Source organism: Eurytemora carolleeae, unplaced genomic scaffold (assembly GCF_000591075.1).
Source record: "Eurytemora carolleeae unplaced genomic scaffold, Eaff_2.0 scaffold950, whole genome shotgun sequence".
NCBI lineage: Eukaryota > Metazoa > Arthropoda > Copepoda > Calanoida > Temoridae > Eurytemora > Eurytemora carolleeae.
Window position 1 is genome coordinate 1 of NW_019396836.1, and position 16662 is coordinate 16662.

At 33.1% G+C, this 16662-nt stretch overlaps 2 protein-coding genes across 2 annotated transcripts; both read right to left on the bottom strand.

The window, feature by feature from the left end:
• Window positions 1–277: 277 nt before the first annotated feature.
• On the bottom strand, window positions 278–14893 carry LOC111709221 (7SK snRNA methylphosphate capping enzyme). Its single transcript, XM_023482839.1, has 24 exons — window positions 14824–14893; window positions 14249–14326; window positions 13473–13708; window positions 13206–13254; window positions 12244–12500; window positions 11429–11494; window positions 10665–10797; window positions 10288–10352; window positions 7686–7742; window positions 7148–7208; window positions 6966–6992; window positions 6081–6159; window positions 5188–5251; window positions 4937–4983; window positions 4493–4568; window positions 3977–4059; window positions 3728–3796; window positions 3086–3148; window positions 2467–2594; window positions 1874–1947; window positions 1557–1607; window positions 1408–1455; window positions 1045–1140; window positions 278–369 (listed from the first exon to the last, which is right to left on the bottom strand). The coding sequence occupies exons 3-24, from the start codon at window positions 13696–13698 to the stop codon at window positions 293–295; spliced, it is 1896 nt and encodes a 631-aa protein (XP_023338607.1). The 5' UTR covers window positions 13699–13708; window positions 14249–14326; window positions 14824–14893; the 3' UTR covers window positions 278–292.
• A 1078-nt stretch (window positions 14894–15971) lies between these two features.
• On the bottom strand, window positions 15972–16460 carry LOC111709219 (nuclear polyadenylated RNA-binding protein 3). Its single transcript, XM_023482837.1, has one exon. The coding sequence runs from the start codon at window positions 16458–16460 to the stop codon at window positions 15972–15974; it is 489 nt and encodes a 162-aa protein (XP_023338605.1).
• Window positions 16461–16662: the final 202 nt, after the last annotated feature.

The following is a 16662-nucleotide window of genomic DNA, read 5'->3' on the forward strand; positions in this document are numbered from 1 at the left end:
TAGTCTACTGCAACCTTTTCTATTGAATGTTCCTTATAGTCTACTGCAACCTTTCCTATTGAATGTTCCTTAATGTCTACTGCAACCTTTCCTATGTAGATACCTGTAGTCACTGTAGATTACAGTCCTGCTCTGATAGTATAATATGATCTGTTCTATGTAGCAACCTGTACTCGATATTTATCTTTAAATCGGTTATAATTTCTATAAAACTGATGTAAGATACATTTGTTTAGTGCACGTGTAGTCTTTAAAATTTTTTAGTAGTCCTTTGTGTGTTGCTTGTAGTCTGTTATAGGTTGCATGAATAACCTGTATATAGGGGACTAGAGAGAGTGTTTCCAGGGGTTGAGAAGGCGGAGGAAGGTCCTGACATAGATAGATAGATTTATACGTGACAGAATTATAGATAGATGGTTAAATAGATACATAACTAGTATGGATAGTGAGATCCTCAAATTTATTGAAGTGTTTTAATTTGAAGCTGATATTTCAAATAACTTTTATGGAGAGATTAAGGGATAGATATATGGAAATATATGGAATATGGATTCGAAGTTATTCCTTCCCAACTTGTAGTATTTGGGTCATCTCCACATAGTTCTAACCAACTATCATCTAAAGTTCTGTTTTCTGTACCGCAGGCTCGTAACCAGGAAGGGTTACAGGGGACAGGTGCACCCTTTTTCCTAAAAGGGGGATGCAACGACAAATATGCACCCCTCCCCTTTTGAATAATTTGAGTGGCATAATCCAATTGGATATGACGGAAAAACTACAAAAATACCTTTAAATAATTCCAGGGGGTGATTTTTTGCCACAAATTTCCTTTTATCTAATACAATCAAAGTATAAGCTAAAATTACTTGAAAAAATGTGAAAATTTTCTAGCTTTTACAAGAAAATTCATATGGCATCAAATTCAAGCCCAAAACCATTAGTTTAAATAACAAAACTATAAAAAATTATTCTGGGTCCTTTTGCGTTACACCTATCTTTACATCCCCTTCCCTTGGATATTCCTGGTTGAGGGCCTGTCTGTACCTGTATAAACTGGAGGTTTAGAATACCCCCTGGAGTACTGAGGAGTTCTACCCCCAGGGGTAGAGTTAGCAGAGTAACCTCCTTGGGGGGTATTCCCTATATATATATTATCTTGTATGTATATTGTACATAGTATATAAAGCAGAACGTCGAACTTCTATGAATGTCAGTGTGTGCGTATGTTACCCTTTGACAGCTCAAGATGTAACAAAAATAAAAATGTCACTTTGAGGTTACATATATGTACAATGTACATCCCAGTTTTAGTTTGAATAAGAATCTGGTAGGTTATGGATCAAAGGAATTAGACAGAACTAAGAAAATAAGAAAGATAATGAAAAGTTAAGAATATAAATTTTTTACCTGAATATCCAGGTGTTAGTCCACTAGGGGTAGAATTGGCAGAATATCCTGGAAAATAAATTTTTTTTTAATGACTTGACTTGACTTGACTTGACTTGACTTGACTTGACTTGACTTGACTTGACTTGACTTGACTTGACTTGACTGACCTCCTGGAGTTGGCCCACTGTAGAGATGAGAGGGGCCAGGGTACAGAAACTCTAAAACAAGAAAAGATATGAAAAAAATTTGCTACATATTCACATGAGGAACCATATATCCACTTCATTACTTTCTTTCATTGATAAATGATTTTTGAAAACCATGCGTCAATTAAAAAAATTACGTTAAACCGTTGTGTATAGGATAGTGAACTCCATTTACAGTTTATATTATATACCAATACTTCACCTCTACGACGCAAACGAGATGTTAGGACTAATACCAACACACCTTGGTAACGCACAAAAGAAGTATTATTATTAACCTGATGTAGAGGGAGGTCTAGATGATCCACTAGGAGACTTATTCCCCTCTCCGTCATGACTTGCCTGACTGTTTCTATAAATTACACAAGTTTTCGTCTAGAATTAGTTCTATTGTAAAATGTTCTTTCTAACTGTAAAATAAACCGACGGCAATGGTCGTATTTTTAGGGGGGAGTTTTTTGGAAAATAAAATAAAAATGTTGACTTCAACTGGCAAGTTCTTTTTAATCTTTGAATATCTGAACTCAAAAATTCATTTTTTTCCAAATTCAGAGCCAAGAAAAATCTTATTAGTAATCTTATTATTGAGAGAAAACGCATTTTTGACCAGGAATAATATTTTTAACAAAGAAAATACCCTTAAAATATCAAAACCTTAAACCATAAAAACGTGTGTTAAAATAACAACTTTTTGCAAAAAACTAAAAAAATGTTTTATTTCCTAAATTTTTGTTAAAATCTTGAGATTTCTTAGATAAGGATTCATCGATAATCCCCCCCCCCTCAGAGCTAGTATATCTTAGTCTCTTTATCTAAACTATCGGGTTAACTGGAAGGGGGGATGGTTGGAGGGGGGAGGGGTAACTATTACCTTGGTGTATATCCACTGCCTGGAGTATATTTCCCGTAGAATGGAGTGAAGGCGGGGTTGTAGGAGTGCGGGGATATTCCAAATGAACACGGAGTTGTACTCTCGGATATATTCCCACTCACACCCATCTATAAATATATATTTAGTTAACAAATAGACTAAAATTTGCATTCTAAGTAACTTTAGAGAAAAACGATTGGCCCAACTGGTCAGCACTTCCATAGTCAGCACCCCCAGAGATTATGTGATGAAAGGGGGTCTGTTTTGTTCGTAAAAGGGAGAATATGACCCTGGTCAGGCTACCTATCTACCTACTATCGATAGTAACTCTACAGCAGGGCCGCAATTACGGCCCTGCTCTATATCCTACGTATCCCTTATATCAAAAGCAACATTTATCAACAATCAACATTCTCTGTTGCCAAGAGGGCGCAATAACAGTCTTTAACAAAACATAGACTCTGAATAAATTTATTTTAAAAAGGTAAACTTGAACCGTATTTAATGAATTGAAAGATTGCTGATTAAAATTTGAACCGGCGCGGCAGTGGCAGTTCGAATTTATTAAACGCAGTCCCTAGAGAATTTTTTAATTTGTTCCGTAGCATTGAATTGTTACCTTAGTAAATACTTGTAAAGGTCTCTGAAACCCTCTACTGGAGTGGGAAGGAACGGCTATAACCTAAAATATAAATTTCAATGATAAAATTCTTTTAATTTTTATAAAAAAAATAGTTTGGGAAGTCCAAAATTTTTGATCATTATTTTCAAAATGTAACAATTCAGTGCTTAGGATCCGCAAGATTTTGGCTTCCTGGATCCGGATCCGGAAAAATATGCGGATCCACGGATCCGGATCCAAGGGGTAAAATATCAACCAAAAACTGCAAAAAAACTTTTTTATTCCTAAACCCCAATTCTGAACTTTTGAAAAAAGAGAGATTTTAAAAATTTCCTCATTTCTGAATGGTTTATCAAGTTTTAGGACAAAAACAACGGAAAAAAATAAAACAAAAAATTTGAAAAATTATTTTTCTTTAAAAAAATTCAGTAAATCTTTAAGAAATGACCTGGATCACTATCCGGATTTGGATCCATTTTTTCCAGTGCGGATCCAGGATCCGGATCCACATCAAAATTAAATGGACCCTAAGCACTGCAATTTACAATGTAAATGTTTACTTTGTTAAATGTGATTACACGAAATTTTGTTACCATTTAAATTAATGTTTTTGGAGAATAAACTTAATCAAACTCTCACCTCACATTTAGAGAACCCAACATCGTGGAGTAAGAATTCTCGAAAATGCTCTGGACGGAATTTTATCGCCTAAAAATAAAAGAACATTTATGAAATTTTCATTAAACTTTTTTTTTCAGCATCAAATAAAAGATATTAAAATCTTTTTTCAGTCATTAATTTTTGTTTACCATTTCAAGAATTAAATCATCAAATCTAATTGAATTTTTAATTTTGAATTGATCCAAATCGATCATGACGAATTCATACCTTGTAATTGTTGAAAATTGCCTCGGACAATTTCTTTCTTTTCCCGTAGTTGGAAAAATTCTGAGCTTCTAAAACCAGTTTCCCTGTAACGAGGAGGTTTAGAGGATTAAATATAAGGAGTAGTTTATATGATTGAAATTGTGAATTCTTAAATTAAATGTGTCATAAGATCGAAACTGTGGCACTTCAAAGTTTATTGATCAATGCTTTATCCCTGAGTTAAAGTAATCCCTCCAGGTTATGATCACCACGGGATATCGCAAAGTAATTAGATTAATCTGTAAATAGGGATTAAAACTTGATCCTGAGATTCGCAAAACAAAAGTTCTGACTTCTGGAGAGTAGACGTTTTCGCACAGATATTCTCGACATGGAAACAGTTAAAAATACAAAAACCACATCGATATATATAATAATAAAAAAATATCTCTTTTCATTGATCATTCCGTCCTACCGAACATCCTAGATATTATAAATAAAAAACTTAGAATTACAAGAATTACAATTTTTGTATACCTCCTTGTTTTAATTGAGCATATATTTTCCTGAAAGTTCTCTTTAGTCCATCATCTCCGTAATTTAAATGTATCCACTAAAATAATTAAAATTATTATACAACATCTTTTATAGAAATGATTACTACAACAGAACAATACAATAACGTTGCATGGAAATGTATTTAGGACAATAGCTAAGTATTATACAATATCGTGTAGTTTACTTCCTCACTAACTGAGTAAATACAACAAAAATTTATACAATAACATAACAGGGAAATGTCTTGACTACAATAATTAATTATTAGCCTATATTTTTAACAACACAACAATATAATGGTTTTGAAAATGGATCAACTACAAAAAATGAACATTAAGTGTTAACCCTATCTTATAGTTTTATTATTCTACAATTTCAAAACAATTTTTCGTTATTTAAATAGTGATATAAATTACGGTTTACCTTGGTTGTAGAGAGACAAAGGATTGTATCGTACTGATGAAGGGTTTCTGAAAAAATATAATCATGAAGATTAACATTTTTTTTAATAAAAAAGTAAAAATTTCAACATATAAATTGCCTTTGAATACTTTCACGTTCACTCAGTGAACTCAACCAATCCTCTTAGGATAATTCAAACTTAAAGGCAATTTATGGAAAATAGGGATTTTTCAGGAAAATTTTTCCAATTGCAGCCCCCCCCCCGTGCTTACCAAAAAGTTGTTCCGACTGTGGGACATAGTCACCAGAGATAAACTCAACATTGTGAGGAAATTCCTGTTCAATCCATCAATCAAATCCGTCATTGGATCAATCATTTGTTCGATCGTTTGCTCAATCATTTGTTAATTTTTTTTAATGGAGCGATTAATCAATCAATAATAGAGTTATTCAATCATCGATCATTCATAAAGTTATTCAATCATCAATCAATCAACTAATCATGAAGCTATTCAATCATTTATCAATCAACTAATCATGAAGCTATTCACTCATTTATCAATCAATTAATAATGAAGTTATTCGATAAGCCATCAATCAATTAATTATGAAGCTATTCAATCCTTAACCTATAACCTAGAATTAATCGTGGAGTTATTCAATCAGTAATCAATTAATTAATCGTAGAGTTATTCAATCATCAATCAATTAATTGATCATTGCGTTATTCAATAATCAACCAATCAATCTATCACGGAGTTATTCAATAATCGATCAATTAATTAATTATAGAGTTATTCAATCATTAACCAATCAACTAATCATAGAGTTATTCAATCATCAACCAATTAATTAATCATTGCGTAATTCAATAATCAACCAATCAATTAATCATGAAGTTATTCAATCGTCAATCAATCAATTAATCATAGTTATTCAATCATTAATCAATCATCTCATCATAGTTATTCAATAATTAATCAACCAATTAATCATAGAGTTATTCAATCACCCACCAATCAATTAATCATGAAGTTATTCAATTGTCAATCAATCATAGAGTTATTCAATCAATCATAGAGTTATTCAATCATCACCAATCAATTAATATAATTTAGAATAGAAAAGATAGATAGATAGATGTATAGATAGAAAGATGGATTGCCTTGATCTTTGTTCCGTCAGGATTAATACCCAACGGGTTAATTGGTCCAAACTGCTTCCCAAACATTCTACGCGGTTTCCTAGCCATACAGTACTAAACCGAACCTTCACAGTACTAAACCGAACCCATACAGTACTAAACCGAACCTTCACAGTACTAAACCGATCCCATACAGAACTAAACCGAACCCATACATTACTAAACCGAACCCATACAGTACTAGACCGAACCTATACAGTACTAAACCGAACCCATACATTACTAAACCGAACCTTCACAGTACTAAACCGATCCCATACAGAACTAAACCGAACCCATACATTACTAAACCGAACCAATACAGTAGTAAACCAAACCCATACAGTACTAAACCGAACCCATACAGTACTAAACCGAACCCATACAGTACTAGACCGAACCTTTACAGTAATAAACCGAACCCATACAGAACTAAACCGAAACCCTACATTACTAAACCGAACCCATACAGTACTAGACCGAACCTTTACAGTACTAAACCGAACCCATACATTACTAAACCAAACCCATACAGTACTAAACAGAACCCATACAGTACTAAACCGAACCTTTACAGTACTAAATCGAACCCATACAGTACTAAACCGAACCCATACAGTACTAAACCGAACCCATACAGTACTAAACCGAACCCATACAGTACTAGACCGAACCTTTACAGTAATACACCGAACCCATACAGTACAAACAGAACCCATACAGTACTAAACCGAACCTTTACAGTACTAAACCGAACCCATACAGTCAGGATTAATACCAACGGGTTAATTAATCAAAACAAAACTAAACCTTGAACGTATTTAATATTTGTTCTAATTGAATTTAACTATGGCTAGGAATCCGAACCTAGGATAGCGTGTGTTCTTGTCTGGTCTAAAAAAAACATAATACAATATAAAAATTAACTGTTTAAAAAATTTATACTTTTTCTCTGACAAACTTCACATCAAAATAAAATGAAGATGAGAGCAGAAAATACATAATTATATAATATGTTTTACCACAAAATTTATTTCAGATCTATTTACCTAGTATCCATGTAATGTCGAATGTTCTTCTTTGCCACGTTTATTAATTTCTTGTCAATATCTAAATTATCAAATATCAAGTTTAAGAAATTTCATTGTCTTTGAGAAAACGGTTAAACTTTTGAATGAATCTAGTTGGATTAAAAATTATAAGTTTATAGTACTATTTTCATGTATTCACAAAATTCGTAAAAATACTTTAATACAGATTTAAGGGGGGGGGGGCAATAATTCAAACACCTCTCCCTTATTTATGTAGTTCTCTGTTTGGAAATGTAGGACTTGTAATTCCTGAAGAATTGTCACCATACTTTTTCCTTACAGTTGAGATAAGGTTTTTTTTCTTTCAGGAAATCCCCTTCCCCCCCTCCCCTACTTCTGGTAAAGAAACTGAACACTTGCTTGAGCTCTATTAAATATCTAAATTTGTGCAACCTGATGGTGTAAACCATAGATATTATTAACGTTGATTGATTAGATAATAGTTCAGAAAATTGGAACTTGTGGCAAGTGTTCACTTCCCTCTGAGTACAATTACCTATTCCTAGAATACCACAGGGGGAGAACTTCTTCCCTATTGTTATAGTCACGTGACCTGAAAAAGATCAAAGATGGATATATCGTAGTCAAGGTTTGATGTAATTTTTTCGCTGGGGTGTTATGCAGTACGTTAGACATTGGACCCTGGAACTTACAATTTGTCTTTGGTTTTCGTAAAGTTAATAGATGTCTTATGTCTTATAGAAAAACATTGTAAGTCTTTAAAACTTGATAAGATTTAGCCTCCTTCTTTGTATTATTAAAATTGTTGGAGATACTACAGATTTAAACAACCTTGCTGATATTTAATATTTTGAATTTTAAACAAAATTCTCAATATCTTGGTCAATTCTTCAGGTACAAAAACGGCAGAACTTCAGGGCCCACTATCTACCAAAGTTCTTCTCTAATTTGGACCCTGAACTTCACTTCAAACTCTTTTAAAAGTACAAATTATTTTTATAGAATGAACAATAGCCAGAATAAAAATTTGTTATAGTAAAACCTAAAATTTGCTATGCAGAGGTTTTAGAAATTTCCTAAAAATATCTAGGGTCCACTGAGATATAACAGCTGCGTAGCCCACCGATAAAGGTACATGTAAACTAGCCCAGAATAGTATAGATCGGTAGATAGAAGAATACACATAAACGGGCCGTGCCTTAGACCCAGCAGCATCAAAATCATCAGAACTGAAAACTTAAGAATGGATATCCTTAATCCCGATCACTAATCTGAGTATCCAATGTACATTTTGATTTTTTTTTCTTAATCCTTCATTTTTTATATCCTTACTGTATGTATTAAAGTTACGTTTTATAGCAATTACGGATGCAATGCTATATCAATTGGACTAATATCAGATTGAACAATTACGTTCAAATGCAAAGTCAGTCCATTTGAACACAAGAGCATTGGAACAAAATAAAAATTCATTACGTTCAAATAAATTTATTTTAAACGTTAGTCCAAATGAACATTGGTTCAATCAAACATTAGTCCAATTGAAATGAAAAGTATAGACAAATCAAAAACCGAGTTTTCAAAATTTCCCAACTTCTGATACATCATACGCCATGAGTTCAGGCGCGCAGCTAAGGGGGGGGGGCCAGGCCCCCCCTAGCCTGATTAAGGGGGCGCATGCCCCTCCCTTAAGAAGTGACGAAGTCCACCCTGTTTTGCAATTTAGCGATTCATGAATCCTGACCCTGAGCAAATTTAAGAGCTCTTATCGTAAAATAAAAAAAAAGATAATTGAACTTTAGATTATTGAGCTTATAGTTCAATCGATATAGCACTTAATTATACACCATATACAGTATACACACACACAGACCCCCTTCGTCTCCGAGACTAACTACTGCTGTAGATCAGAACAGGTTGACAAGATTCCAAGGTGCCTTAGTCTTTGTTTTTTTCATTATGCTGTTTTTTCCTGGGAAAGGGAAAGGGGGTTTATTAAGTATTTTTTAGATATTTTCACTATCAGTTCTGCCACTTATTAAATGATATTGCTTTAATACTGTAGTACAACTATTAAATTAATCCTACATGTTCACCGCAAATATTGTGTGATGTGTCATATTAAAAAAAAATATATTTTTCATGTAAAAACATGAATTTTTAATGAAAGGCATTTCTTGTCAGTTTCTGAGTACAATGTACATATTTGATTTATGGATAACTAAAGAAAATTTATAAATATATATATATGTAATAATTGTAAATTAAATATTTTTGTGATTTATACAGGGTGTCCCAATAAACATGGGAATTCAGTGACGAATTCAATATAGACATTATAAACACATCTTTGCAGTGTTTTACCCTTTTCATAAAATAAATTCTAGCAGACATAATAATATTATGGGAATTCATAACAAAGACGATATCGAATTCGTCATTGCATTCCCATTTTTTTGGGACACCCTGAACCAGAATAGATTTCTTTTTTATTTCATATCAGATATGTTGACTTACTGAATATCCGGTTGGTAAAGTTTGTTTTTTATTGTTTAAGTATAACACACATTTTTCTTGCCCCCCCCCCCAAAAAAAGTTTAGGGGGGGGGGCCAAAAAAATTTTCGCGCTTCGCGCAGAATATTTCCCCCTAGCCCCCCCCCCTAACCAAATGTCTAGTTGCGCGCCTGCATGAGTTTAATATACTTTTTAGGATAGAAAAACAAGATAGGGTTAGTCACGAGATAAAGAAAAATTGAGGATCAACTATGATCTTGATATCCACCATTCTAAAGTTTTCAGAGCTGAAAACTTTAGAATGGGATATCTTTAATCCCGATCTGTTAATTAATCTGGAGATTAAGTTCATGAGGAGTATAAGCAATATTTAATCTGGAGATTAAGAAAAAGAGTGGATCAAGCATTAATCTTGATATCCACCATTCAAAAGTTTTCAGCTCAGCACAGATATATTTTCAAAACTTGATTTTTGATACGTATTCTTGTCAGAATTTCGAATTTTTTACTTTTAAACTTAAATGAATGTATGCGGAATAAACAATGAATTCTTCATAGAAATCGCCTTCTACAACATTGAAATCGGGTAGAAAAAATTTAAAAAATAAATGCTTCTTGTTACCTATGTTGCATCCAATATCAAGAACCTGCTTACCATGGAACCATTCTTCTTTCAGATATTTAATTCTTTAACACAATCAAAACTTTATAAAAAAACAAACTTTCTATAAAAAACCTGATATTCTTTAACACAATTGAAACTTATATAAAAACTTGTGGTATTCTAGCTTTAGATTTCTGAGGAAACTAAATTTTTAATAAGACGGGAAAAGAATTTCGGAAAAAAGTTAACAGCAATAAATATTTTATCTTAATGAACAGCTTAAATAATAATTAATGCAATAATAAAAATAGTAATTAAGATAATACAAGCAATTATAGTAATAGTAATCAAAATAATCTCGGTTCAAAATTAATAATAATGTTTTGTTTGAATTCCTTGCATCTTGAGCTTGTCCTGGGTTTCTATACCCGTAGTATTGATTATAGTTCCCGTATTGAAACCTCAATGCATCCTTCTTTCGTCCATCTTCTTTTTTATCCTCTGCTTTACTTTCTTTAGATTTCTCTCCTAAACATCGTAAATTAATCTAGATCCAGTGCTTAGGATCCATTTAATTTTGATGCGGATCTGGATCGTGGATCCGCACTGAAAAAAAATGGATCCGGATCCAGGTCATTTCTTTAAGATGTACTGAATCAAAAAAAAAAATCAAATTTTTTGTTTATTTTTTTCGCTTACTTTCATCCTAAAACTTGATACACCATTCAGAAATGAGGAAATTTTTATAATCTCTCTTTTTTCAAAAGCCAAAATCTTGCGGATCCAACGGATCCGAATCCTAAGCACTGTCTAAATCTATAGACATTTTCTTTGTCGTTTGTTTGGTTTCAATGAACATCAAATCGGCTGAACCGATCGTGCCCAAATTTTGTTTCGAGACCCAACAAGACACTAGGGTAGGTAGGATTTAAAAGTTTTGCTTACAAACATTTCTAATTGGAATAATCTTGTAATCCCCACATAAAAACTGAAAAATCGGCGAAATCTTAATTTGATTTTGTTAGTATAAAAATATCATAAAAATTCCAAGTTCATTATGAAGTACAAAGAGATCCTAGTAAATATAACTAAAACCCTCGAAGTGTAATATTTTAAAATTATTAAAATCATAATGAAAATATATATTTTCTATTTTTACCTTGAGTTCCCTTCGCTGAACTGGAATTACTAGTTGATTTTTTATCAGCGTTTAATCGTTTTATTCCTATGTTCAAAACGTTTAATTATCATAATATTCGGCGAAAAACTGATGACTTTTACCAAAACAATTTAAACTAGATATTCATTTAACTACCTAGGACTTGATGTTAAATTTTTTTATTTGTTTAAGAGGCTGAAGAAGAATTTCAGATATAAATTATAGGATTCTGTAGTGCTTAAGTTTGCTCTTTTTACTCTTTGTACAGTGTACACTGGCAAAAGATAAGAACTGAAACAATATTACAAATCGTTCTAGCTTATATTTTGGCTCTTCCTCTATGCCAGAGTAATTCTGAATTCAAACTTATAGATCAATTTTAGTCCTATCAAAAGATATCTTTAAAATCAAAATCCTTAAATTCTCAAACATCTTGTTACACTTGGAATAAACTTGAGATTTATTTATTTTATATCCTAGTTTTTCTAGTGTGAAAACTGTTCTGTTCTGACATTTTCCACCGTTAGCAATCCGCAATTGTCACTTCTGTAGAGAAACAACAATTTAAACGAATTAGGTTTTAAAATCAAAATCATGAAAATCTCAATTATGCATGCTTGATTATATAAAGCTTATAAGGAAACCCTTGTGAATCGGATATGTTCCTAATCTTATGGAGATTCACTAGCAGTAGTAACTCAAAAGAAAGAAAAAAGTGTATGCTCTGAATTCACGATTTAAAATCATTTTGAAAACAGTAAGGAAATTGAGAAATATCATTGGGACTGAATACTTTGATAATTATATTTCCGTCCCTAGATCTTTATCCTCCTCCTCTAACTCCGAAACGTCTGCGTCCCCTGAAACATCAGCCGGAACTGGACCTGGAACCTGCGCCAGATCAAGCACCGGAAGCGGTTTTTTCGGCCGTTTCCGGTGACGAACCTTTCTCTTCTTTGTCATGGGAGAAATAAGTTTAGCGGCGAAATCAGCGTCATCTGTTGTAGCGTTGAGGTTGAGAGGGTCTGATATGTTTGGTGGGATAAGAACCTCTATCTTGTATTCAACTTTCCTACAAGATATATACGTTTTATTAAATCAGGGTTTGAAATTCTTGGATGTGATTTAATTTTCAAAATAGTTAATTTTAAGCAGCTCATGTGAGCAGGGAGTAAGTGAATTCCGCGAATTTTTAACCTGTCACTCACCACTTCTTTGAACACCAATAAAAGATAAATAAATATTTAATAAGTTCTGTTCAGCTTAAGAGCTAGTTGAATTAGTTATACCTGGTTCAACTAGTTCACCCTAGAATATCAAGTTTTGTCCTTATTTAAAATATAAAAAGGTTGAGGGATTGATGTGATTTTTGAAGATCTTGGGGAAAAATGAAAAATTGGACATAAAGGACATTAAGTCGTATTTTTGACAAAAAGCACTATTTCTCAGATCCGTTCAAACCCAAATAATCCATGTAATAAGACATAATTTTAATTTCGCATGCAAAAAATCAGCCTCCAACGACAATGCTAAGTTATGTTGATACACTGTTTAAAATTCCCGGAGAGTAATACGTTTTATACCCCCCCCCCCCCCTCTCCTTTATCCATTCTTTTTGATACTTTTTATAGAAAATTTATTTATTTTTCCCAATTCAGCGATTAAAATCCTAAAAAATTGACGCTCCGATCAAACAAATCTACCTTCTGTGGGGAGGGGGGGGGGGTGATTTTTAAAGAAATTATTTAATATACAGTAAACACACCCCTGATCTAACCTGTGTTTCGGAGTAGGCAAAGGAGATGATTCCGGTGTCACAGCATTAACTTTTGAACAAACAGAATTTTTTAAATTTTGCAGAATCAAAAGATTTGTAAAAAAATTCAACTAAAAATTTGCAGAATCTTGTGAAAAAACTAAAAAATTTATAATCAAATGATTTCAGAAAAAAAAACCCAGCTCTAATTAAATGATTCATGAATATCTTACTAAAAATTTGGAGAACTTGCATGTACTGATTTTATCAAATTAGTTCCGTTCTTTCCTAATCTAGCAACTTTCTCATCACTAAGACTATTGAGGTTTAATGGATCATGAATATTCCCTCCAAGGAGGAACTTGGATGGAAGCACGTTACTAGCCGGAGGACCTCCGCCACCCCGCCCTCGGCCTCCGCCACCTCGGCCCAGCTTCCACCGCTTGACCGAGGCCGGGTGCTTGATGTGACCCTCAGTGAAACTGTAACTACGCTTTCGAGCACCTGCCCGCATGACCTTACTCCTGTAGAATGAAGGATACTTTAAAAACCTTGTTTATAAAAATTTTTATTGTATAAGGGACTGTAAATGTAATTTCAAGGGACCCTCCATCAGAAGAGAGCATACCGGATTCAAAACGGTATCCTTGAAACCTAATCAAAGTTGTGAAAGTTAGCTTTGTTATTTTAGCTTGAAAAGTCCAGTATTCTGATAATTCCTAAATTGTTTTCCTTTTGTGACTTTTGGAGGTAAACTACAATTAAAAATAATCATTTTTCAAAATTGTAAACATTTCTATCTAATTCGTACTTGATAAGGCAATGCTTTCAGGGTACTGTTGTGAATCATGCCACTCTAGAAATGAAGAGTTACTTGAAATTTCGTCGACATCTAGAATGGAACGTCATGACGAGGAAAAAGACAAATTTTGATAATTTAAAGTTGAAACAACAAAGACATCTTCTTAATTTTTGCAAAGATGAAGGTTTGTAGGTTACCGAAGTGATTAGATTCTGATGTTCTTAAACGTAAATTTAGTCACTTTATCATATTTTTCACCAACCTTTCTGGAAGCCTAAAATCATTTTCAAGATTTGATCTTTCGTCGTCACCACTTAAAGTTCCTCCTGACCGTCTTTTTCTGAACAAAAAATAAACAATTAATTAAAAAAGAAAAGTATAATAAATGATAAATGAGAATGTATGAATACTGAAGATCAGGGTTATATATTTTCTGCAAAATCAATCCCCTCCCTCCGCCTGAAAATAGAATTTTCTGTTTCATTTTTCTCCAGAGCAACAAAATCATTTTACTCTCCAGTGCAGGGGAAGGGGGGGAAGCGGTGTTTGTTTTTAAAAATATAAACCCCTATGGGAAGAATTTAAACAACATTTATCTTCCTTCCAGAAGCAGTATACTTTTGGAGTTCCTGTAACCAGATTTAATGAGTAGCGTAGTTGAACTACACTTAGTTCATTCACTTCTCTTCAACTTGAACCGCCTACACAACTCTACCTGATGGGACTACTTCTCATCAATTCTTAAATCTATTACCTTGTGTATCTTTCTTGACAATAAACATTTATTTATTTTTTTAAATTAGGATAAAAATCTACATTTAAAAACAATTGTTTAACCTGACTTGGCGAGGTTTCTTCGCATCCGAATCTTCAAAGGTTCCGGCAAAATGAACTTTTCGACCATCCTGATTCAGAGAAATATATATAGAAAAATAAATTGATGGGATGGATGGGGGGGGGGGGGGTTAAAATAAATACATCTGGCCTTGCAGATAGTTCCACCCTTTCACAAAAAAAAATAATAATAAACCAACGAACCATCGTCATTTTTACCCCATCCAGAGCGTCGGTTAAAGATTTCTTTATTTAACAAAGTAAAATTCTTCTATATATAGGTATTCTTCAAGCAATGCAGATGAATAAATCATATCTATATATATACTTTGCTCGTCTGTCTGTCTGTCTGTCATTTTGTATCAAATAAACCGATCGGGCCCAAATTGTGTGGTTCCTCACATGTTCCCAGGGAATGATAAAAATGTCAAAAATTTGCCTGCAACAAAATTAAGTTGTCATTAACATATGCAAATCCGCGAAATTTTGTTAATAAAATCCGCTCACTTTTTGTTTGTTTTTGTTTTAAATATATACAAAGAGAAAATGTTAACAATAAAAATAAAAGATGGATGCGAATGCCCTGTAAGTCTAGTTTCATAAAAAGCAGAAAATTGAAGATTCAATTTTTTTTTAATTAATTGTAAATAATCTGAAGTGTCACCCCTTTGCGACAATTTATCGTTTCCATATAGCCTTCATCTCGCAATTTACTCAATGTAATCAGCCGACATGTAAAAATATTACATTTTGGGAAGAAATCCCAATAAATCACAGATGTTAACAAAATTTTTGCAACTATTGCCCCAGTGAACGAGAATGTTTGCTCATATTAGCAAAAAAATATGATGCTTAGGTTATTATAGATACCATGACATCTTTAAAATATTAAATTAACGCTGCATTTCTCTATAATAAGCATTAAAAATTAATGACATTTTGCCGGAGGATATAGGGGCGCGGCTAAGAAAGCGCTAGGGGCGAGCGCGTTGCCGCAACTCTATGTGTGTGAGTAAATTGCGGGATGGAGGCTATACGGGTGCGGTTTGCCTTCCCCACCCCCCTCTTCTGGGCATGTCGAAAGTTAAATATCACTCAACAAAATACAAAAATATGATTAATTAATTAAAATTGTATTTGGTCCAAGTCAATTAAAAAATAAATGAGTTTTTGAGTTTCTTTCCTCGTTTTGAATCTTTACTTTTGTCATCTTTAGATTCGTTATCGTCAAACTTTTTCCCGTTTCCATCCGTTTCAATTTTCTTATTTTCATTTCCCTCTTTATTCTCCATCTTCTTATTTTCATTTCCATCTTTACACTCGATCTTCTTGGATTTGTCCTTGACGTGTTTTCCATCCACCTTCCTCTCACTTTCTCCTTGTTTTCCTTCCACCATCTTCTCGCTTTCTTCTTGCTTGGATTCAACCTTCCTCTCACTTTCTCCTTGTGCTCCTTCCATCTTCTTATTACTTTCTCCTTGATTGGCTTTTATCTTTTTCTCGATTTCTCCATCTTTATTTTCTAACTTCTTCATGCTTTCTCCTTTAGAATCAAGCTTCTTTGGACTTTCTTCTTTAAAATCCATCTTTTTCTTTTCAACACTTCCCTGCTCTGTTTTCTCAACTCCTTCTCCCTTCATTTTATTGATTCTTATTCTGATTCATTTTAAATCTAAATTATCTGAAAAAAATCGTATTACTCATTGATGTGCTTAATGTACTCTGACCCCCACAAAATTCACACTTAAACCAGCAGTTAGATCAAAAATTGTCTTAGCCAGCGTTACTTTCCTATTGGATAGCATATTCTTTCCTTCAAATCGCTTTTTGGTAACTTCCTAG

Bases quoted from the DNA above. Each gene is read 5' to 3' on its own strand.
- LOC111709221 (XM_023482839.1), bottom strand. From the start codon at position 13,698: ATGCGGGCAGGTGCTCGAAAGCGTAGTTACAGTTTCACTGAGGGTCAC. The intron at 4,569-4,936 runs GTAAACCGTAAT...TAATTATTTTAG, and splicing joins TTTGTCTCTCTACAACCAAG to TGGATACATTTAAATTACGG. The intron at 370-1,044 runs GTACAGACAGGC...TATCTATGTCAG, and splicing joins TAAACCTCCAGTTTATACAG to GACCTTCCTCCGCCTTCTCA.
- LOC111709219 (XM_023482837.1), bottom strand. From the start codon at position 16,460: ATGAAGGGAGAAGGAGTTGAGAAAACAGAGCAGGGAAGTGTTGAAAAG.